General features: G+C 44.5%; 1 protein-coding gene across 5 annotated transcripts; it reads right to left on the bottom strand.

Moving 5' to 3' along the window:
* Positions 1–5866: 5866 nt before the first annotated feature.
* On the bottom strand, positions 5867–19040 carry LOC121857808 (arylsulfatase J-like). 5 transcript variants are annotated; one of them, XM_042354045.1, is made up of 12 exons: positions 18834–19040; positions 17754–17921; positions 16636–16799; positions 15781–15884; positions 15432–15589; positions 15172–15245; positions 14603–14768; positions 13064–13161; positions 10167–10303; positions 7937–8113; positions 6854–7788; positions 5867–6117 (listed from the first exon to the last, which is right to left on the bottom strand). In XM_042354045.1, the coding sequence occupies exons 2-12, from the start codon at positions 17917–17919 to the stop codon at positions 5924–5926; spliced, it is 2373 nt and encodes a 790-aa protein (XP_042209979.1). In that variant the 5' UTR covers positions 17920–17921; positions 18834–19040; the 3' UTR covers positions 5867–5923. The 5 variants fall into 5 exon arrangements, with proteins under 5 accessions (XP_042209979.1, XP_042209987.1, XP_042210006.1 ...); XM_042354053.1 differs by having other exon boundaries at positions 18873–19040; XM_042354072.1 differs by having other exon boundaries at positions 17913–17921; positions 18873–19040.
* Between the last annotated feature and the right edge of the window lie 5251 nt (positions 19041–24291).

The raw sequence follows: 24291 nt of genomic DNA, 5'->3' as shown, positions 1-24291 counted from the left end.
TCTACATTTAGAGCATTTTCCAACATATTCCAGATGAGTTTTTTCTAGTTCCATCTGCGTTTTTCTCCTGTACAGTTCCATTTCCATATTCCAGATGATTTACTGTCCCATCTGCCTTTCTTTTCTGCAACATAACTTTCCGCCAGTCCGGCCGGGGGTAGCTGGTCACACTGTGGGGGATGCCATCGCTGAGGACGACGTGTGGGGCAGTCTCTGTAGCCCTGGTTTCGCCCTCTGTACAAGAGTATCGGCTGGATCCTTGACCGTCCTGTCCCACGCCCCCACAGCGGAAATCCCCTCCCTGGTGCGGCCTGCCAGGGTTTTGATGTGTGGTGGTGCTGCATTCCACACTCCTTAACTTCCTAAAGTAGAAAAATGTAAAATCTTCTTAATCCTAGACCAGGGAGGACTTGAAAGAATTGGAGTGGTGTGTGGTGGGTGTGGTGCTGCATTCATCAAGCTGCATTCATCACGCTGCTTCTCCTCTGCTTATATGTGCTGTGGTTGGATCCCAGTCATCTAGGGATCGGGGGAAATGACATGGCAGACGAAGCAGCCAAGGTAGCCACACGTTTTAGAAGCGTACACATTCAAGTTCCAGCAAGCGTGCAACAGATTAAGAACCACCTGAGAAAGACTACCAAGCTCCATATCCAAAAGAGCTTCCTTGACGCATTCAATGCTGGTTCTCAATCAGGGAAATGGTACCTGGTGGCTACAAAAGGGGAACCACCATTCGCGGACAAGAAAACACCAAGACAAACCCAAGTTAGCCTTCATCGACTACGACTAGGGTACACGTGCACCTGGCAGACGATCGGAAATGTCGTCAGGGAATGCACGTACTGTCAGGAGCCAGCGGCCAACCCACTGGAACACTATCTCCTCGACTGCTAAGTCACACAAAGTCTGCGAAACAGAATTCGAAACTTCCAAGAACACACAACACCAGCGGCCACTCTAACCCGAAAGGCCCAAACAAACCACATTCACCACCTTCTACGGGTCATCACACGATACCCACCACCCAGATAGCTTAGGAAGTATCCTCCCCCAGCAAGTGCAGACCTCGGTTCGGGGGGCGCGCTACTCCGAAACTGACCACGTCCAAGAGTGGGCGTTGGTGGTAAGCGCTCACTGACCAAGGGTCCGCTCACACTTGCAAACCTGCAGTATCCTTTCATATCTGCAAGTAGGACAACCTCCATCCCAAAATCCCAAATCCGGTCTGGCTGCTCCACGAAATCCAGCCGGAACCACCAAACGGGCCGCCTACAGGCAAAGGCCCGTGTCGGACTACGGTCCGACAATCTCAACAACAACGGTCTTGATTCAGTCAGCCGTTTCTGTTCGAAGTGTAAAGTACAAGCCTCGTAGAACAACTGAAGATAATTGTTGTGCAAGTATTATGGAATTGCTGTGATCAATATAAAGTGAACAGACTAAGGAATTGTACATTGGTAGTGTGCTGACTGTATATTCGAAGTGAGAAGTCCAGCTGTGAAGACATTACCCTGTGAACAGTTTGTGAAAAATGAGTGACTATTAAAGCCGACTACAGTGCACAACTGTGTTTCTGTGATCTGATGGAAATCTACCTGCCTGTTGTTTGTCTGTACACTGATACCGATCGTCGGGAAATTACCGGAGATTGGCGGGACAGCCAGGGGTAATTCGACAACACTTGTGATATATCTAATGCTTCTGTACACCCACGTGCCATAGTTTCGATGCACCCTCTACCCCTACTTCTAACTCGATGGAAGTCGTGGCCTTGGTTTCGTACCGAAAGTCCCCTCCCCAACCCCCAACCACTCTCACTTCCCCCTACTCATCGTTCAGTGGTGCAATGTGGTAGCTCGAAGCTTCGCTAGATTGTACGAATAGCAGTTCATGATGTAATATTTGAGAGAATATACGCACGATACAGGTTTTTTCTAGTGTCTTCACAACACTTTATTTACCATCACTATACTTAACATTACTATACAAGAGGGACCGTTCGGTTTGCAGCCCTGGCTACGACTTCCCTCGAGACAGGAGTAGAGGTGAGGGTGCATCGAAACCATGGCGCGTGAGTGTACATACGACCTGGCCGCTGGTAACCAGTGGTGGAAGCTGGGTAAGAGGTGAAATGGGTTCGTAACAATAATTACGAAAGTTGTAATTTATCTTCTTTTTTTCTATAAGAGTTCTTTTATAGAAAATCTTCCCTTAGTTGCTGGTTATCACGAGTCAGTCTTCTAAAGCATTACCAATTTTTGACAATATGAGTAAAAGATTTAATCACTGTATGTCAAGGTATAAATCTTTATACCTTGCTATATATCTCTCACCAACATGTCAAGGGTTCCAACCTCGGCCCGGAAATACGTGAACACGACCCTACCAAACATTACAGGTATCCCGGTACCCAGTTTCCTCCTGTACTGAAAGTGGATGGGTCCATAACAAAACCCCACTGGACAAAAACCTCACCCCTACCGGACAAAACCTACAACGGAAAAAATCCCCTCAGTAAAAAAAAAAATATATATATATTTAAAGTTTATAGTAGCGAACATTATGTAATGTAATATATATGATAAAGAATAAATTAAAACTATATAAGCATCAACATTTATCTCGTTAAAGTAATAAGACAATCTAATTGGATTTTTTATTAATTTCTTACAAATCCACTCTGACAATATCTCTTATTAATGCCTCCGGGCATTTCCTCCAATGTCTTGCGGCCATCTCTAAAATCAACACAGAGATTTCTGAGTCGTTTTTGAAGGTCTCTGGTCTCCCGTCTTACACGTTTTTGAAGTGGTTGCCCTCTCGCGTCAAGTGTAAGATGCATGGACACAATGGCTGTGTCTTTCTTGATGCACTCAATAGCAGTCCAAATTGCAGGTTGAGGGTAGCCCACCAGCTGTTTTATCCACGATTACAACTCTCACAGAGGTTGGTGGTGCGGTATTCGTTGTCAATTGCAACTAGGTTCATATGCCATTTGTCTGGTGAGAATAATGGAGGAGTAGGTAGCAGGCAGCTATCAAACAGGGAGGTACTACCGCCTGGGTAGATATTGGAAGCATAATGTGTTTCTAATGGTAGACCCTGCTGCCACATGGCATCACGAAAATTGTGACCGAAGTCCCAGGCTGCTGATCTGATTTTCAGCCTCATTTACACACAATTACAGGGTCTCAATTGTTTCTCTTACTATTGACAACACAACATACATAATGTATATTTCTCATTCTTGATTTATTTTTCTCGTTTTTGTATTTAATTATGGTTATTATTATTATTATTTTCAGTATATTATTTATATTTTTAGTATTTTGTTATTATTTTTTGAATTATTATGATAATAATAATAAGTTATTATTATTATTATTATTATTATCATTATCATATTTTCGCCCCCCAGGCCCTGATGTGGGTCAGTAACCTGTGCCAGGGTGGGCTAATCACCTTAAAAAAAAAACTTGCATTGTCACAGGACCTGGATATTGTCTGGTCTGTCCAATGCGGCGGTGACGTAGGTCGCATCAAAGTAATCAACGAGGTCTTCAAGTCCATCAGGAGTATTGTCTTTTATGTAGTCCATTCCATCAGAAACACGATCAACAGGAAGAAAGGCAAGTCCATCTAGCATGCCACAGAAATGCTTGATATCGTCATCTTCTTTGTATCGGTTACTCAGCTCAAGGCTCTGGATGTTTCGCCAGGTACTTTGTGTTAAGTTGTAGAAGCACTCCTTAGCATTAACATGTGGACCAAGCTTGTTGCTGATGGCATTCAGGGCTGCTTGTTAGAAAAATGTGATTGTTGTTGTGACATCCATGTAAAATCTAAGTTCCTCTCCCTTGTCATGAATTGCTGTCAACATTTCTTCATATATCTCTTGGGGTTTGCCAGGCAGGAAGACATAAACACAGCTCACTGCAGATTCTCTAAGAGGGGCATGGATGATGTATAGTTAGTTGTTCAAATAGAGATGGTGCACAGGTAAAAGTCCCATCCATATGCCACGTGTCGGAATCTGCCAGATGACGTAGACCTTCCTCGGTGGCAAACATGATGATACGGTTCCTAGCTTCTATCCCACTGTCATGAATTAGGAAAGGGTGTGGGTCTGATCCACCTGTCATTGTTCACTCGCCTTCAATTCTTAACTCTTGAAGAGATTATGGACCTTTGGGACGGCCTGCCTGTCGATGTCTACGGATAGTTCTCTTAATGGAATCCATCAAGTGCAACTCGCCCCTCTTGAGTCATCTCCGCCATACTGTCAAGTAGGATCTGGCAATTATTTCCACTGTTGGCAACTGCACGTTCTTTTAGAGTCCGTCGGATTTTTGTTGCTCCATTGCAAATGTATCTGGTGTGTGGTTGTGGTCTATGGTGGAAATTATATTTTTGGACATCCAAATCTGAGCTGCTCTCCTGGAACATTCCCAGCGTTTTGTTGAAGAAGGCGTAGACTTCTTTGTGTATATATAGCCACGATAACATAGCTTTTCTTCACCTTTATTGCTGCGTATAATTTCCATTATGAAGTAAAGGTATTTAGAGAGTTTTTCCTAGTTATATTAACTGCACAATTTCACAAATAATTATAACAATGTTAACCACAAAGTAATTAAAAAAACACTCGTGATTTAAAATATTAAATGAAACTTGTAAAAAAAATAGAAACAAGCTATCTAGCTTCTGACTGTATTCAAACACTGCTTAAGTAAAACTGAATTAGTGAACAAGGTTTTTATACAGCTCGTCTCATGATCCCACACGTTATTAAACAGACCTGAGAGACCAGAGATTGTGAGGTCACGGGTCCACTGAGGTCACAAAAGGTGAGGACAGTAATGATATTTGTAAGAAATTGTTAAAAAAATCTAAATAAGTTTGTTTTATTTCTACCATGAGTTTTAATTTATTCTTTACCATATAACCTACACGTCATAATGTTCCATACATACATTGTCTTAGTAAGAGATTGAGATACTATCAAAGTGGATTTGTAAGAAAATTATTGAAAACTTTAAATAAAATGTGTTTTATTTATTACTATGGGGCGATTTTGTCCGTTGTTGGTTTTGTCCGGTGAGGTTTATGTCCTGTGGGATTTTTGTCCGCCTTTTTTTTCCGTATCCCACAGTGGATAGAACAACCCCCCGGACGGCTAGTAGGTTGATAATTGGCGAAAAAAAAAAGGTTTTATTTTTAAGAATTCTGTTTTTGTTACCCACTGATGTTATCTTCAATTTTCTCATAGTTACCTTATACAGAAAACGATGAAATAAATGGCCCTTAGTTAAATTATACAGTACTTCCTTACGGTCGCGTCAGCAACAGGCGACTCTTTGTCTCAATAAATACATTGTAAAAACTCATTCTAAATTCGTACCTGCTTATAATAGATAATGTCATTAACTATATCAGCTCAATGTTCACCACTTAAGACAACAGTGAACAGTGAAATTAATTATATCTCGAGTCATAAATGAATGTTAATGAATACTGAACTAAATACACAGAGACACTAATGAACGAATTTCAGTTGCAGGGGCGGATCCAGGAATATCAAAATTGAGGGAGGGGGTCGGGGGGCGGGGTCCAAGAGGTTGTGGGTGGAGGAGCCTGGCGAGCAGAGCTAGCCCACCCAGTTGGGTAGGGGTGCGCTATACCCCCTCCCCCCGAATTCTTGTTTTAAATCTGACCAATATCATGGGCATTTTGGGGTCATTTTGAAGCCATGTGCACTTGATATTAGGATATATTCTGAAGTCAATAGTAATTAGTTTTTACCTTACAAAAATGCCTGAGTAAAATATTGCATTAAAGAAAAAAATATTGGAACCCCCCCCTCCCCCCGCCCCCTGGATCCGCCCCAGAGTTGACATGAAGTTATCAATATTTTTTTTTACTACGGTGAGGCACTCTGGGGCTGACACCATCCTGGGCTCCAAATGTTGCCCCAGAAGATGGGGTTGGCAGAGGGGTCGTTGGGTTTGATGTCTGCAGGGACATAGCGGGACATCTGATGCAAAATGACCTGCAGCATCTGCCTCACTACCGCCTCCTGCGTCGCCGCCAGGTTGACTCGCTCCTCGGGGTCCTCTGTAAGGAACAATAAACAAGATGTATCTACCATGTTTTACATAAAAATGGATATGGATTCCTGAATGTTAATTTCTTTATTTACCATAATTTTTTCTTATACTCCCCGTCTCGCTAGAAGGAAATGTTTCGTATTATTTTGTTATTCTGTCAGGAATTTGATAATTCTCCCCACATTTCCTCATTATGACACATCAATGTGACATCGTCCATTTACTGTGAAGTGCACCGAGAAGGTAATTTGACATCATAAGTGCAGCATATCCCGTATCTTAGTTACGTTGTTAGATACACACACAAGACATATAATTTACGTTATTAATACAATACCTCTGTAATAAGATAGTTACATCACAACACAGTGTAAGGTGGCGAAAAAATCTAAACATATCTGCTACTATTTCCAGGCTGTAATTACCTGTGTAAGTTTAGTCATTTACGCCGTTTTTCGGCATTTTCATATAGTTACGAGGGGCATAAGGCGGCCCAAAACACATCTCAGTTCGGATTTATGCAAGCACTGCACCCTAAAGCGTTTACATATTTTAGAAGCAGATTATTAACCCTAAATTGGTTTGTCTACGGGAATTATCGAATCATTGTTTGTCTAACTTTTATCATTTGTCTTGGGGCACACTGCGATAAGTATGCTGTTCGTGAATTTGTGTGTGATGACTTCAAGGAAAGTGTAAAAAATCTTGTTATTAGCGAGTCATGAGTGTCAAGTAACAAGTACCTGTGATGTTGTAGAGTCTGATCTGTTGCATGTCGGTGTTGAGGAGGTGTAGCAGCTGCTGGGTCGTCATCTGCCTCCTCTCTCCTTCACTCTGGCCGGAACCATACGCTTCTGAGGTACCATTGGTTTTTTCGTCTTCATCTGTATAGTTCGAAATTTTGGAGCTGATGTTTTCCTTCTCTGAAACAGTTTCCTCGTCTCTATGAGTGGATTCCTTATACCCTGAGTCAGGTTTTGTCATGTCAACCTCCACCACATATGGACCTCCGCTATTACTCTTCCTCACGTGTAGGAAACTTTTTGGCAAGTCGATGTTTTCAGTAACAGCAGTTTTGTATAGAAACATTATGGAGTTGGCTTCCCTACCATGGCCAGAGCTATGAGGGAGAGACTCGTCTGGAAGAGGGGGGATAATGTCGGTATCCTTGGAGCCAACGCTACCTGAACTTTCACCTGACTGGGAATATTCAGGCTGTCTGACGTTGTAGGGTCGTGTATCTGAACGACTAGAGCCAGACTGTATCACCTGTGGCAGTGAAGTGGATGATACTACAGGTGGGCGGTCTGTTGATAAACCTTGATGAGAGCTGATGTGTTTGGTGGTGTGGGGGTTGTGGGTACTAACCGTGTGGGGGTTGTGGGTACTAGCAGTCTGGGAGTTGTAGGTACTAGCCGTATGGGGGTTGTGGGTACTAGCCGTGTAGGGTTTGGGGGTACTAGCCGTGTGGGGTTTGTGGGTACTAGCCGTGTGGGGTTTGTGGGTACTAGCCGTGTGGGGGCTGTGGGTACAAGCCATGTGGGGATTGTGAGTACTAGCATTCTGGGAGTTGTAGGTACTAGCCGTGCGGGGGTTGTGGGTAGTGGAGGTGAACTCTGGGGGTGGTGTCCATTCCCCAGGTCCAGGGTTTCCCACCAGCAGCTTGTAGTCACCAATTCTGACGGCAAAAGAGGCAACATTTAATAAACTCAACGTCACCAACAGACCCTTAACCTCCCCACAACCCTGAATAGGATGCTCGTATGCTAACCTAACCCTTCAGGTATTATTTAAAAGGATATTGGATGACACATACACCAACACACCTGAGCCCAGCCACGAAGTGTGTGGTGTTGTCGATGTTGTAGATCATGTTTGTTCTGGGTGAGGGAGAGGAGCCTGTGATGGCCGCCCATTGGTCTACACCGTCAGTGTCCTCGGGAACAACACCCCCAGCCACGCCCACCAACGTCTTGTACCAGTCCGTTACGTGTACCAACCTACTAACACAAATCACGTAATGTTAGACACAACTTACGTGACCCAGGATGTGAGTTTTCATAAGGTAAAGACTTTTAGGACAGTGGACAAAAGTTGACCCCTGGGACGTATGGTATGTATTATAGCAATGGCTGTTATAATAGTCTTGATGTACGATTTGTTTGGTGGTGATACTGAAAGGTGAGGGACGGTAAGTGGAGGCGATACTGAGAGGTGAAGGACGGTAAGTGTGGTGATACTGAGAGGTGAGGGACGGTAAGTGGAGGCGATACTGAGAGGTGAGGGACAGTAAGTGGTGGTGATACTGAGAGGTGAGGGACGGTAAGTGGTGGTAATACTGGGAGGTGAGGGACAGTAAGTGGTGGTGATACTGAGAGGTGAGGGACGGTAAGTGGTGGTGATACTGAGAGGTGAGGGACGGTAAGTGGAGGCGATACTGAGAGGGGAGGGACGGTAAGTGGTGGTGATGCTGAGAGGTAGGGACGGTAAGTGGAGGCGATACTGAGAGGTGAGGGACATTATGGTGATACTGAGAGGTGAGGGACGGTAAGTGGTAATACTGAGAGGTGAGGGACGGTAAGTGGTGGTAATACTGAGATGAGGATGATACTGAGAGGTGAGGGACGGTAAGTGGAGGCGATACTGAGAGGTGAGGGACAGTAAGTGGTGGTGTCACTGAGAGGTGAGGGACAGTAAGATACTGAGAGGTGACAGTGGGGTGAGAGGTACGTGGTGATACTGAGAGGTGAAAGACAGATACTGGAGAGGTACAGTGGTGGTGATACTGAGAGGTGAAAGACAGTAAGTGGTGGTGATACTGAGAGATGAGAGGCAGTAAGTGGTGGTGATATTGACTGGTGAGAGGCAGGTGGTAGTGGTACTGAGAGGTGAGAGACAGTAAGTGGTGGTGATACTGAGAGGTGAGGGACGTAAGTTTACGGTGATACTGAGAGGTGAGGACGGTAAGTTTACGGTGATACTGAGAGGTGAGAGACAGTAAGTGGTGGTGATACTGAGAGGTGAAAGACAGTAAGTGGTGGTGATACTGAGAGGTGAAAGACAGTAAGTGGTGGTGATACTGAGAGGTGAAAGACAGTAAGGTGGTGATACTGAGGTGAAAGACAGTGGTGGCGATACTGAGAGGTGAGGGACAGTAAGTTTACGGTGATACTGGAGAGGTGAGAGACAGTAAGTGGTGGTGATACTGAGAGGTGAAAGACAGTAAGTGGTGGTGATACTGAGAGGTGAAAGACAGTAAGTGGTGGTACTGAGAGGTGAAAGACAGTAAGTGGTGGTGATACTAAAGACATTAAGTGGTGGTGATACTGAGAGTGAAAGACACTAAGTGGTGGTGATACTGAGAGGTAAAAGACAGTAAGTGGTGGTGACTGAGAGGTGAAAGACAGTAAGTGGTGGTGATACTGAGAGGTGAAAGACAGGTGAAAGACAGTGGTGATACTGAGAGGTGAAAGACAGTAAGTGGTGGTGACTGAGAGGTGAAAGACAGTAAGTGGTGGTGATACTGAGAGGTGAAAGACACTAAGTGGTGGTGATACTGAGAGGTGAAAGACACTAAGTGGTGGTGATACTGAGAGGTGAAAGACAGTAAGCGGTGGTGATACTGAGAGGTAAAAGACAGTAAGTGGTGGTGATACTGAGAGGTGAAAGACAGTAAGTGGTGGTGATACTGAGAGGTAAAAGACAGTAAGTGGTGGTGATACTGAGAGGTGAAAGACAGTAAGTGGTGGTGATACTGAGAGGTGAAAGACAGTAAGTGGTGGTGATACTGAGAGATGAGAGGCAGTAAGTGGTGGTGATATTGACTGGAGAGAGGCAGTAAGTGGTAGTGGTACTGAGAGGTGAGAGACGGTAAGTGGTAGTGATACTGAGAGGTGAGAGACAGTAAGTGGTGGTTGTACTGACTGGTGAGAGACAGTAAGTGGTAGTGATACTGAGAGGTGAGAGACAGTAAGTGGTGGTTATAATGACTGGTGAGAGGCAGTAAGTAGTAGTGATACTGAGAGGTGAGAGACGGTAAGTGGTGGTTATACTGACTGGTGAGAGACTGTGCCTGGGTTAGGGAGGAGGGGGGAGTGGACGAAGGCAGCGCCCCTGGTGCCGCCCTCCCAGAGTGTTGATTTGTTCCCTCTCAGCGGCCAGTTGTTGCCCGAGGTCACTGTTGGTCCACCATTCTGAGAAACACAACTTTTTCTCACTCTAATACTGTAGTGACACTGTCTCTCACTGACTCTAATTTTAGCAATGGACGCCCCTCTCTCCGCTGCTTCTATAACCTTTAAGAGCAAGATCAGTTTCAGCAAAGGTAAAGATATTTTCCCGGCAGAACAAAAGTAAGATAGAAATAAAGAGATGGAACATTAAATATCGTTGTTTATTTTATTTTGATAAGGGAAGTTTAACACACACACACACACACACACACAAACACACACACAATACTACTACTACAACTACTTTGCTGTCACTCGGAATCGAGTATGACGATCATCCAGCTATGATACAATGATATGAGTTATTAAGGATGTCACCTTCGTTGGTGAGCTCTGAGGTGACTCGAGAGGGCGATACAGGACCGGCAGGGTCGTCCACAGATGTTGCACGTGTGGAGGGCTATATCTAGTGCGGGAGGGGCGGTTGCAGAACCTTTCAGGCGTTGGCGCTCGTCTGTCTCGGTATGCAATCGGGCTAACTCGAAAGTATTGACACCTTCTTGTGTGGTGCTCTTCCAAGAGTTACGATGTGGAGTAATCGTCTCCCAGGTGAGGGGGTCGATTTGGCAATGTTTCAGGTTTTTCTTAAGACTATCCTTATAGCCTTTCCGTTGCCCCGGCTTTTTTTTTCGGGGATTAGTTCACCAGGCACAGGTCACCGACCCACATCAGGGCCTGAGGTCGAAAATATAATAATAATGATAATAATAATTAATAAAATAAATACAAATTATAATAATAATACCCCCCTGTAGTAATACTAATAATAATTAATAAAAAAAAAAAAATAATAATAATAATAATAATAATAATAATAATAATAATAATAATAATAATAATAATAATAAATAAATACAAAAATGAAAAATAAATAAGTCAAGAGTGAGAAACGACAGTATGTATGTTGTGCTGTCAATAGTAAGAGAAACAATTGAAACCCTGCAATTGTGTGTAAATGAGGCAGAAAGTCAGATCAGCAACATGGGACTTGGTCACAATTTTTTTGATGTCATATGGCAGCAGGGTCTACCATTAGACAACACATTACGCTTCCAATATCTTCCCAGGCGGTAGTATCTCCCTGTTTGATAGCTGTCGTCTACTACGTTTACAATTCGTTAGATGACTGTAAAGTAGCTGCTTTGGTAGTCTACTGTCGCCCATGCGGGTAACATTGCCAGTCCAACTTAGCTGTTCATGGATAATGGTAGCCTCGATTTTCCTACAGTTGGTGTCAGCGAGAATACTAGCATTTGTTCTCTTGTCTTCCCAGCGAACGTAGACTACGTTGGTGAAAGGTTTCAAGTGCTATATCGCATTGTGGGAAGGACCATTGCTTGATATACGTACAACTCTGTAGATAATTTCAGTTCCCTACAGCTGAAGACACAGGTACAGAGCCTGCCAAAGGCTTGAGACACATTAGAGTAACATTAGAGTAACATTAGGCAGGGTAGTACCATCAAGCTGAATGGGTGGTGGAGGAATGGTTGAACCAGGGGAAGGTTGAAAGAGAATCTGAGTCTTACGTACATTCACCTCAAGGCACTGGCACGAGTAAGGAAGGCAGCCAAGAAAATAGTAGAGAGAGTTGGTGCCAGTATACATCCATATTTTACCCCCATATGGATGGGGAAGAAGTCAGATTGGGTGCCACTGTGCAGGACACTGCCGTTCATGCCATCGTGGAGTTGCCTCACAATGGCGATGAATTTTGGTGGGCAGCCAAAACGGTGAGGGTCCACCAGAGGGCTTCCCTGTTAACCGAGTCGAAGGCCTTGGTAAGGTCGATGAAGGCTATGTACAGGTCACATTCACTGTTTTCTGCACTTATCCTGTATCTGGCAGGCAGCAAAGATCATGTCAGTGGTGCCAAGTGATGGTCTAAAGCCACATTGAGATTCTGGGAGGAAGTTTTCCGCAAAAGCGCAAGCTGAAACCACACATCTTGACTCTCCATTTTCCTGATCCAGTGGTGCTGGAAGTTGCAATGACTATGGAGAGGGAGAGTTGGACTGGATTACCAATAGCCCAGTTTGTTGGGTTTCGCCTTAGTAGCCTGTCCATCTTGCACTGCCTTCATCTGCCGGTCTAGCCGTTGACTTCCCATGTTGATCACCTCCTCTGCCTATACTGCCGTTGGGGTCTTACTAGAGCTCTGTAAGCATGTCTGCCTGATGCGGGGCTCCACTGCAGATTTTTCGTTCGGGGTTTACTCCCGTAGCCTTATACCTACCACAAGACAGGGGAGCAGTGGTGGGCCTATGCGCCATCCCTCTAAAGACCATTGCTACTCAGAGATCCCCTGCTGGTCTATCCTGGGCACACGAGGCATCCAGTTACCGTGTGTTGCCACGAAGAGGCACAGCAGGAGTCATGATGGTGAAGAAGTTGTGTACTGGCAGGGGAAGACTTACGCAAGGTTGCTTCCCTGTTCGCCACAAGGGCTAGCCAGCGGTGGTAGCTGAAAGCGAGATGAAGCAAGGAGTGCCTGCACCTTTACACAAACATAATGCTGCCACACTATATGCATTATACCACCCTGTGCACACACACACACACACACACACACGAAACAAAAATGCCATTTCTGTAATTCAACAATAAATTATCAATTAAATCCTGTACATAGTGTATATTCAGGCATGACGTCACTTAAGAGAGTTTATCAACAACCTTACGATACAATTACCATATATTGAAGACAGACTTAATACACACGTCAGTAGTGAAGACGATGATAGAGTTGTTGTAGTGACGTGTAGCCTTGAGTGCCTTCACCACCCTGCCCACAGCTTCGTCCATGGCCGTCACCATACCTGCCTCACCCACACATAAACAATAATAAAACTCTCACAGATGGTAAATTTGGGGAAGTTTTCAATGAATCCAGTGTAAAAGTTTATACACGCGTTAGGTTTTACAGGAAAATATGAGCCTAACCTAAGCTAATCTATCCTAACCTAACCTGACTGAACTAACGTAACTTAATTGAACTAACCTAACCTAAGCTAACTTAACATAATCTAACCTAACCTAACGTAATTTAACCAACCTAAGGTCGTAAGGGTGCGTCTTTACTTGAGCATTTTAGCTTGTACGAATCAAACGAGCAGAACGCGCCGAGCCGAATCGAGCGCGACAAATGTTTTCCGTTGCTTGTCGGTAGATGGTGCGTGCCCAAAAGGATTCAGTTACTCGTTGGTACGCAGTCAGGACGGGTGTTCCCGCTGTTCCAGCTATTCGGTGTGTTATGGAGTGGGACAGGGAGAAATGTTTAACCTTACTGGATGAATATGAGAGGCATCCTGAGCTGTGGAATCCCCAACATGGCTTTTACTACAACATTAATGTTTTTGTATTACCTTTATGTAATCCTTCAGGGCTTCAATCAAAGCGTTCCATGTTTCTGCGATTATCACACTTATGCGTTGCTTGAATATCTTAAATTTATACTGCAGGCTGGTGTATGACTGCAGCTAGAAAGAGTAAAGTTTCAGCCAAACGATTTTTGACCGGTATGGCTCTTCAGAATGTTGTATCCTTCTTTATAATTCTTGGTCCTAGAAGGTAACTTAATGTTTCAAAGTCCTCTGGTGTCATTCGCGTAAATTTTTCAAATGGCCATGATCCATTTCACTCAACAGGGACATATTTTTTCGTCCATAAAATAGTCGCCTTAACCACACTCTCCTAGATTTCTTCTTTCTTTTGGCTAAGGAGTAAATAATGAAGAATGCACCTGCTGCCACTGTGAGATCCATGGTTCAACTAGGGAAAACGGTGGGAATAAGACGAGCACCGTCGAACAAGCAGAATACAGAGAGCTTGAACTCGAACTACTCGTTCGGTTCGTGCGTCGTCTGCTCGTTTGGTTCGTTCGCGTTAAAATGCTCAAGTGAAGACACGCTCTAAGGCTAGGTTTGATTAGTTTGATTCATGTCATATAATACAGTAATCTAATGCCGTGACTCACAGACCGTCCAGTATCAACAAGTGATTCTAACAACACATTGATTCTATTAACATCCCAACAATAGATTCAATCGGACTACCTCAAAATCTGTCAAATTGAGAATCCCGTTCATAAATATCTGAACATGAACGTGCACAAGAGATGTAAATTATTACCCAATAGTCTAAATTTCTTTATCATGAAAGGAAGATTTGGTAGTTTGGTTTATCTGTTAAATTATTATCATCAATTATATATAACATCACCACTAAGACCCGATCACTAATAATTTCTTCCATTCTCACCAAGTTTTATCCTGCGATCCCTGTGATGAATGTGGTTGTACGGTTTAGTGTAGTTATCTGGAACCTCATTTGGGGAGTGGACGCTCTGGAAGGGTAGGTAGAGGAACATAGGGTCTTGAGGATCCCTGGACTCCAGTAACTCCTCAATGTAGGACGCGAAGAGGTACTGGGGGAGAGGAGATAGTATTACATTAACGACAAGGAGAGTGAGTGTATACAACAGCGCCAGGGGTTCGGTTCAAGTTAGTTAGGTTAAGTTAACGCTGTATGCATTCAGAGCTTGCTAGCTTACATAAGTTTTCCCCCAGTTATTGTTCTCCACCTTCGCCACTTGACCATCAATCATACCAAACACTTTTTAAGAATTGTCCATTAATTCTGATTATTTACGGCGAAAAACTTGTCCTTAACTGAAAATAAATTTTCTGAACATCTGAACGGGGCAAGACATAAGAAAAATAATATAAATATTAGGGAGAATGTTGACCATGGGCCTCAGGAGTAATGACATGTGTGTCATTAAGGGTTCAAGGGTTCAAGTTGTCTTTAGTCTGTGAGGAAAGTTTTACCGTGGAATAGGTGCCGGAGGCGTCCAGGTCTGGCTGGGTGTTGTTCCTGAAGTCGTAGCCAATTTTAACACTCTCTGAAGAACACCACATAGTCAGTTTTTCTACCTTTATGTCTCCAATTGTCTTACCCCCTTTCATATTATTAATCATTATAGATCTTACATTATTATGAGCAGATTTCCAGGTACTAATATCAACATGAGTTAGTAGCTAATGCCATAACCTTACATTAGTTTCAATACAGTACACTGTCTGCTCACCGTCAGCAGCTGCGGATGTCCAGAAGTCATTGGAGCGGTGGCGAACGGGAGGGCGGACGTGGCTGTAGTAGTGCTCGGCGCCGGTGTAGTAGCCAAAGAAGGTGTCAAACCCTCGCTCGGTCGGGGTGTACGCCCACGAACAGTAGCCAAGATGCCACCTGGAGTCCAAAGTCTGGCTTCAGTTCTCATTAATATACCACAGGTTCCCCAAAACCTTGTAATTTTTAAAGGTCTTGGGTTTTGTTGTACGAAGGAATATTGTTCATGGGACAGTACAAGGAACAGTTTTTGCCAAGTGGCAGCCTAAGGGAACTAAGTATTACAACACTATGATAGAGGGTAGGCTCACTTGCCAACGACGTGAGTGGAGTAGCCAGCATCCTTCAGGGACTGTGGCAGGAGTGTGGCGTTGAGGTCTAGTCCCGTCGGCTCCATTGGCCAGAGGACACCGTTCTACGGAAGGAATAGTTACTACGTTATCAGAGATTTTTCGCACATGGCACTGTGTTCATCCTTCAGAATAATGTTGTTGTTATATTGTATTCAAGTGTTTCATCAGCTAAGGTGTTTAAGCAGAGAAACACAAGAGTAGTCTCTGCACTGCGACATAAACTACATTATTACACTTGTCAGTTCACCCAACACTTCTCCAGCGACTGAACACCAAGCATTGTCTTCTAACTTCCAGGTTACATTTTGAGGATCATACCAGCGTTAGGCACAACGTAGCTATCAGAAGGAATGTCAAGTAAAGTCTTACCAACAATTCATTTTTATCGTATTTCTTAAGATGATTCTAGGTGAGCCCAGCATCCTCCCCGTTGTAATTCCTTGATGGGTGCACTGATTAACTTTCTATATTTTCAGATCTTTGTTGCATTGTCTTCAAATTCTGTATTGGTGGAGATAGTCTATTAACCCCTTGTGTACGGGATCCCCTCTGAGCGTTCAGTAAATAAAATAGTCTGGCGTTAACTAATTAAATATTAAAAGTGGCGTCCCCGTAGTGAAGGGGTTAAATCATCATAGGGTCAAAGGTTATGAGGTCAGCTGTGAATTAATGACTTCTTCAAAAGGTCAGGTTAGTTTCCGTCTCTCAGCTGGAAGATTCTGAACACACCACGTTAATGTTCGTCACGTAAGGGATAACAGAACAAACGATTCTCTGTCTACCGAGGGTGAAGAGGCAGTGACTCTGACCCACCTGTCTACCAAGGGTGAAGGGGTAGCGGCCGGTCAGGAGAGCAGACCTTGTGGGTGTACAGATCGGCTGGACGTACGACTGCTCCAGCAAGACGCCGCTTCTCGCTAAAGCTTCCATGTGAGGCGTCACCACCTGGCTGTTGTGCCACGACACGTCGTTCCATCCTGCAGGAGACCAGGTTAGGATCAGGGCAGGCCAAACTCATGGCAATTCAATATCAGGGAAGGTCAAGTCAGGGTAAATCAAGATGCATGGCATGTCAAACTTAAGGAAGCCAAGCTACAGGACAGGCCAAGCTACAGGGCAGGTCAAGATCGGGACAGGTCACCATCCAGACAGTCGATAATGCAACAAACACATGTAATAGCCCCTGTTTTATAGGCAGAAGTATTTATATAAATGGGTTAATTACATATGATTTATATACTCTATCACCCTCTGTAACTTTGCACTAACTATAAGGTAGCATGTTCAGAGCACGTGATGAGGTGTGCCCACGGGAAGTCATGTCACTTAGTGCTGAGCTAAGGCATTAAGTAGCCGGCTCTCTGGCCACCTCTTGCGGCAGTAGTTTGATATCCTTGACGAGAGGAAGACGTTATTGAGAGCCATCGTGGATGGTTCTGTCTTCCCTCGAGGGAGGACGTATATTACCGTTCTCCCTCGACGGGTATACAGGCATTCTTCCTTACTCTCTCGCACAAGGAGGACGTATTTCGAAGAGCTATTTAATAGAGCCTCCGTCCTCATGCTAACACTCATAGCTACAGTGATTAAGTTACGGTGATATGCTCTTGGAACTGTATATAATATATTTTCTCAATAAATACAGAAAGGACATTTGGGTTTGGCTACTCAAACCCTATATACTTTTACATGTTCCAGCCCCATTAACCCAGCAAGAATCAACGGTTAAAGGACCAGTTCACACAAAACAGATCATTAACCCCTTGAGTACAATAATTTTAAGACTATGAGTACTAGGAGTCTTTACCTAGAGTACGATGATTAAGTCCCTTGAGTACGATGATTTTAACCTCTGCTGTTGATGGGTTTACGTATTCAAGGACTTTAGAAAAAAACCCGAGTACTTAGTCATGGTATAGTCAGATACCTACCAAGATCATCAGCCACAATGAGTATGATGTGTGGTTGTGGTGATGCTGATGGTGATGGTGATGATGGTGGTAGTGGTGGAGCAGTGGTGAAGGCAGTCCCCACCATTGATGATGTTATCATCAGGAGGAGGAAGCGAAAGAGCGGATGAATCTTCTCACCTGTCATGTCTGTTGTGATGAAGGAAGAGTCTTGTAATTAACCATACCTACCATGATCATACTACACTGCTTCCATGACAAGATAACACTCTCTGACAACTACTACCATGTTGACATAAATACAATGCACAGTATATACTATCCTACCATAACCATAAAACACTGACCACATAACACTCCCATCATGGCACCATCTCCACACACAGTGCCATCATGCTGCTGCTACTACTACTACTTCTACTTTGCTGTTACTCGGAATCGAGTATGACGATCATCCAGTTATGATACTATGATATGAGTAATTAGGATGTCACCTTCGTTGGTGAGTTCTGAGGTGACTAAAGAGGCCGATACGGAACCGGCAGAGTTGTTCACAGATGTTGCACATGTGGAGGGCTACATCTAGTGCCGGGGAGAGCAACAGCGTCTTTCCGGCGCTGCCGCTTATCTGCCTCTGTTTGCAGTCGAGCTAACTCGAAAGTATTGACACCTTCGCGTGTGGTGCTCCTCCAAGTGTTACGGTGTGGAGTGATCGTCTCCCAGGTCAGGGGGTCGATTTGGCCCTTTTTGAGGTTTGTCTTAAGACTATATTATGTTCACCATGATCATACAGCATTATGGCACCATACTGTTATGTCCACCATGATCATACAACATTATGGCACCATACTGTTAAGTTCACCATGATCATACCACATTGGTACCATACTGTTCTATACACCATTAATCAAGGCACCATGGCCACCAATACTACTCCACATACTAGCACCTCAGTGTGACCATAACTACAAAGGTTATTGTTATCATACTTCCTTTATCATCGCAGCTAGTCAGAATATCAACATCAATCCTCACACCCACAATATCCACACACCATAGTGACACTCATTACCACAACGAACAAACTCCGAAACTTCTCACCTGTCACCTGTCACCCAGAAGTCTGGACACAATACGTACTTGCAATCGTCTACCAAGGGTCCAGGACACACACACACCTCTAGTACAGCAGAAGGTGGTGGTGGTGGCCGCAAGAGACCGTGTTACCTCCGGCTTGACTGCTGCTACATTGAGGGAGTCAGTGCAAGTGACCCTCTCATGTCGTCAACCAGGCAACACCACGACCCCAGCGATTTGAAGGTTATGACTGTTCTTCTGATGGAGGTGTTGCCAGTTGGAGTATTTTGAAGAAAGAGCAGGAGGAGGAGGAGGATGACAGAGAAAAAGGACGAGGAGCAGGAGGGAGGAGCAGAAAAAGTGAGGAGCAGGAGGAGGATGGAGGAGAAGGAGGAGGACGGCGAAGGAGTAGAAGAAGGAAGAGGAGCAGCGGCAGATGGAGGGAAGAGCAGGAGGAGGGCGGAGGAGATGGAGGGAGGAGCAGGAGGAGGACGGAGGAGATGGAGGAAGAGGACAAAGGAGGAGGGGGAGGAGAGATACGCGCGTTACCTCTGTACTGGTGCAGTGAAAAATAAGATAAAATGAAAATAGTTTACAACAAAATGAGGGGCGGTGTAGTGAGAGGTGAAAGGGGCGGTGTAGTGAGAGGTGAGAGGGGCGGTGTAGTGAGAGGTTAGGGCAGTGAGAGGTGGAGGGGCGGTGAGGTGAGAGGGGGAGAGGGCGGTTGAGAGGGAGAGGGCGGTGTAGTGAGAGGGCGGTAGTGTGAGGGGAGAGGGGTGTGGAGAGGTGAGGAGGGGAGTAGTGAGAGGTGAGAGGGAGAGAGGGAGAGGGTGTGTGAGAGAGAGGGGGTGAGAGGGGTTTAGGTGAGAGGTGAGTGAGAGGGTGTAGTGTGAGGGTGAGAGGGGTGTAGTGCAGAGGGGTGGAGGTAGGTGAGAGAGGTGAGAGGGTGTGGAGTAGTGAGGAGGTGAGGGTGTAGTGAGAGGTGAGAGGGGTGAGGGGAGAGGGGTATGTGGTGAGAGGAGGTAGAGGGAGTGAGGCGAGGTGAGAGGGGCGGTATAGTGAGAGGTGAGAGGTGGAGTGTGGTAGTGTGAGAGGTGAGAGGTGGTGTAGGTGGGAGGGGGGAGAGTGAGGTGAGAGGGCAGTGGCGGTGTGAGAGAGTGTGGTGGTGAGAGGTGAGGGGCGGTGAGGGCGAGTGTGGAGTGAGAGGGGTGTAGTGAAAGGTGAGGAGCGGTGTGTGTGAGGTGAGAGTGCGAGGTGAGATTGAAGGAGGACAGTGTGGCTGTACTGACCATGATAACATTAACACAAGCGGCTGTGTTACTTACTCCTGTTGTGCACTGCCACCACTATACCACCATTACTATTACCACCACCATTACTACTACCTCGATTACCATCACTACCACGACGAACATCATTACTACTACCACCACCATTACCATCACCACTTCTACTACCACCAGCTGTGTACCAAGTGTACTACCACCACCACCAAGTGTATACCAATGTGTATTTCCTCGAAACAAGGCGAATAAAGTACTTGGGTTCATACAAAGGAATTTTAGTTACAAGACTAGCGGGTTCATCCTAAAACTATATCTTGCGCTTGTGGGACCTTACTTGGGTCACCGTATCACAGAATAGACATAGAATCCTTCAAAAGAGTTCAGAGGAGAATGACAAGACTAATCCCGGGCATTAGGAAACTTGAGTACAGAGACAGGTTACAGCATCTTAATTTGCACTCCCTCGAGAGACGTAGAGTGAGGGGCGATATGATAGAGGTATATAAATGGATGTTAAGGCTAAGCAAAGGGGACATAACAAAAGTACTCAAACTATCCAACCAGGAGCGAACTCGTAACAATGGTTTTAAATTAGACAAATTTAGATTTCGGCGGGAAATAGGTCAACATTGGTTTGGAAATAGAGTAGTGGACGAGTGGAACAAGTTACCAAATATCATCATTGACTCGAATACGCTGGAAAGCTTCAAAACATAGGTTGGATGGATATATGACCAATAGGGGTTGGGACTGCCCAGTATGAGCCACTAGGCCCGCTGCAATTTCCTCCATTCTTATGTTCTTTCATTTATAAGTTGCCTTCTTTATGTAAAGGAGAAGCGTCGTGGTGTGTGTGTGTGTGTGTATCCTGGACAATGGCACCCAGTCTGAGTTCTTTCCCATACAAACGGGGATAAAAAAGGATGTGTACTGGCGCCAACTCTTCCATTTTCTTGGTTGCCTTCCTTACTCGTGCCAGTGCAAATTTAGCCGGCGGGGAGGACATTGAGTAGAGGAAGAAGGGTCTTTTCAACTTAAGACGACTCCAGGCAGAAACAAAGGTGTCGGCAGTTTCCATTACTGAACTTCAGTATACAGACGACCTCACCCTTGTTGCTCACACTGAACGCGACCTACAGGAGATCCTGAACACCTACGCAGATGCATATGCAAACTTCAGCCTTGAGGTGAATGAACGTAAGACTCAGATTCTCTTTCAGCCTACCCTTAGTTAAGCCACACCTCCACCATCCATCCAGCTTAACGGTACTACCTTCTCTAATGTTACCCACTTTAGGTATCTCGGCTCCCACCTGTCCATCGCGGACATCGATGAAGAGATTCAGCATCGGATCAGATGTGCATCCCAAGCCTTTAACAAACTTCGAAACAGTGTCTTCAGCTGTAGGGAGCTGAAATTATCTGCAAAATTGCACGTACATCGAGCAGTGGTCCTCCCCACCTTGCTATATGACAGCTAGAGATGAGTCACGTACAGGAGGCACCTCAATGCATCTGAAAACTTTCACCAACGTTGTCTAGGTTCTCTCCTCTGAGTTCGCTGGTAAGACAAGAGAACAAATACCAGTATTTTTGCTGACACCAACTGTGGGAGCATCGAGGCTACCATTACCCATGGACAACCATGCTGGACTGGCCATTTTACCCGTATTGACGATAGTTGACTGCCGAAGCAGCTACTTTACATTCACCTAACGAATAGTAAATGTTATGCCAGCGGGCAACTAAAAAGGTATAAGGATAGTCTTAAGACAAACCTGAAAAGCGCCAAAAAGACATCCCTCACCTGGGAGACGATTACTCCACATCATATCGACCTCTTTAGTCACCTCAAAACTCACAACGAAGGTGACAACCCTGGTAACTCATATCATTGTATCATAACTGGATGATCATCATACTCGATTCCGAGTGACAGCAAAGTAGAAGTAGTGGTAGTGGTAGATGCCATTGCTCTAAGGTACGGTAGGCCAGTAGAAGGTTTGCCCTGCCAGTGCGTGTGTGGCTCTTCCTATGACAACGATCGCGCCATGGTGTGCAAGAAAAGTGGTTTCGTGTGCATGAGGCACGATGAAGTAAGGAATCTAACAGCGAATATGTTGAAGGAAATCTGTCATGATGTCAGGGTAGAACCGACCCTTCTTCTACTGGACGGTGAGATTTTCCAACACAGGACTTCAAACACATCCAACGAAAACCATTTGGACGTCAGTGCTCGAGGATTCTGGACGCGGAGACAGCAATCCCTCTTCAAGATAAGGATTTTTTATCCCATGGCCGTGAATCGGCTGGGTTGTCCAATTAACCAGGCCATTCACATATATTTATAATTTGGGTTTAAGTAACGAAACCCAAACTGTAGTTCCTTGTTTTATTATAAAAGGATTGTATCTATAATTCCTGAGTGTAGATCGACCGTAAGTTCCACTATACTGTATATGAGTGAATGAGAAAGGGACGGCGTTTATGTAATATAAACGTTAGATCACGTCCTTACGATATAAGTTGCTGTGAGTGACTGAGGGCCTCGCAGTGTGGGCTTACATAGGATGCTGAGTATGGGCTTCTTCCCTCTTGGAAGAGTTGCCCTCTCACGTGTACAACTCATGTCTTACTCATAGACAGTGGAAAGTTACAGGGGGTGAATCTGAATATAATATCAGATGTATTGACCCATTTATATAATATGTTCTGTTGATGAGACAGGGGCCCATTACAGCCGTATGTCACTGTAACCTAACTCTGGATGCTGCACACAGGAGGAAAGAGAACGACAAAATTAGGGCATATGGGGAGAGAATTCAGAATGTTGGTCAGGGCAGCCTCACTCCTCTGGTGTTCACAACCTCTGGTGGGGTGGGACCAAGTGCAAGATGCTTCCATGTCAGACTAGTGGAGGTGTTATCTGAATTGAAGCAGCAGCCCAGAAGTTACGTTACAGCCTGGTTGAGATGTCGAATGTCCTTCTCTTTGCTAAGGTCTGCATTGCTCTGCCTTAGGGAAACAAGTTCAGCATCGGCCCCAAAGCCGACAACAGTCGCAGATATTGACTATGAGGCAACAGTCACTGAATGCCGCATAGATCTGCAGCTCAACTAACTCAACGCCTCTAGGGTAGCTACTAATTTTTTAGGATATTTTATTTTAAGGAAATAAAATGGTGGCGAAGGTGTGGGTATTGGGGGGAGGCTGAAGGCCAATTTGAAAAAAGAAGTAGTACTAGTGTAACAGCATTCTCTCCTAAACTCAGGACTGTATATATAGACGCTTAAACAATAAATGAAAGCCCAGAAGAAGCGGTTACATCAAGCCCTGCCAATTTAAGAGTTCCAGAACTTATTTAAAACAATTGTGTTTGATACCCAAAAACAGCTACCACAGTAGTGTGTGTGTGTGTGTGTGTGTGTGTGTGTGTGTGTGATAGATTTCCTCAACAGAGTTAACTATATAACAGCTAATTGGAGGTGTTGTTCAGGCAACTTACTGTATAAAGAAAGAAACACTCAATAAACTTAGAATTTCACCCACTTACTATTAACATCAAGAACAATTTTATAATGATGTTACATGTTCGATTTAGACAAGTTCCTGCCATTCCACTTTTATCAATCAATCAATGAATCAAACAACCAATCTATCAAAGTACAATAATCAAGTCTGAGGATTGGCTACCACAGTCCTCTTCTCTTAACATCTGTGGGCTGGGTTTACCAATCCTCTCAGTTTTTTTTAATTTTCTGGGGACCCACTTACTAATTTTATTCATTCAGTCTAATCAATTTCTTCTTTACCCTTGGCCCTTCTACACTCAATTTTGTCCATTAAAATTTATGCAATTATCCATTCATCAATTCTTATAGGGTTAAAGTATCAAATTTACCTTATTCTCTAAATTTCAAGTATTTCTCTAGATTTTTTTTTTCAATTCTAGTACTTCTTTTGTTTTTCTGCCAGTGTAACATATTTCTAGAATTCTACCGTCACAAGCACCATCACCACCACTACCACAATCAATCACCACCACTACTACAATACCCTTTGACTCCTACCTGGTCATTTTAGTCTAATTAACCTTTGACCTGACCCCAGTCTACCTTCATTGATGTTCCTTGACATGTTGATAAGTTGGTGATGTTCCTAAGATGTTGATGAAGGAGTGAGGATGATCCAGAGTT

This window comes from Homarus americanus, unplaced genomic scaffold (assembly GCF_018991925.1).
Source record: "Homarus americanus isolate GMGI-L3 unplaced genomic scaffold, GMGI_Hamer_2.0 scaffold40402, whole genome shotgun sequence".
Taxonomy (NCBI): Eukaryota; Metazoa; Arthropoda; class Malacostraca; order Decapoda; family Nephropidae; genus Homarus; species Homarus americanus.
The sequence above is the reverse complement of the archived record's forward strand: the minus strand, read 5'-3'. Positions and strand labels throughout refer to the sequence as shown.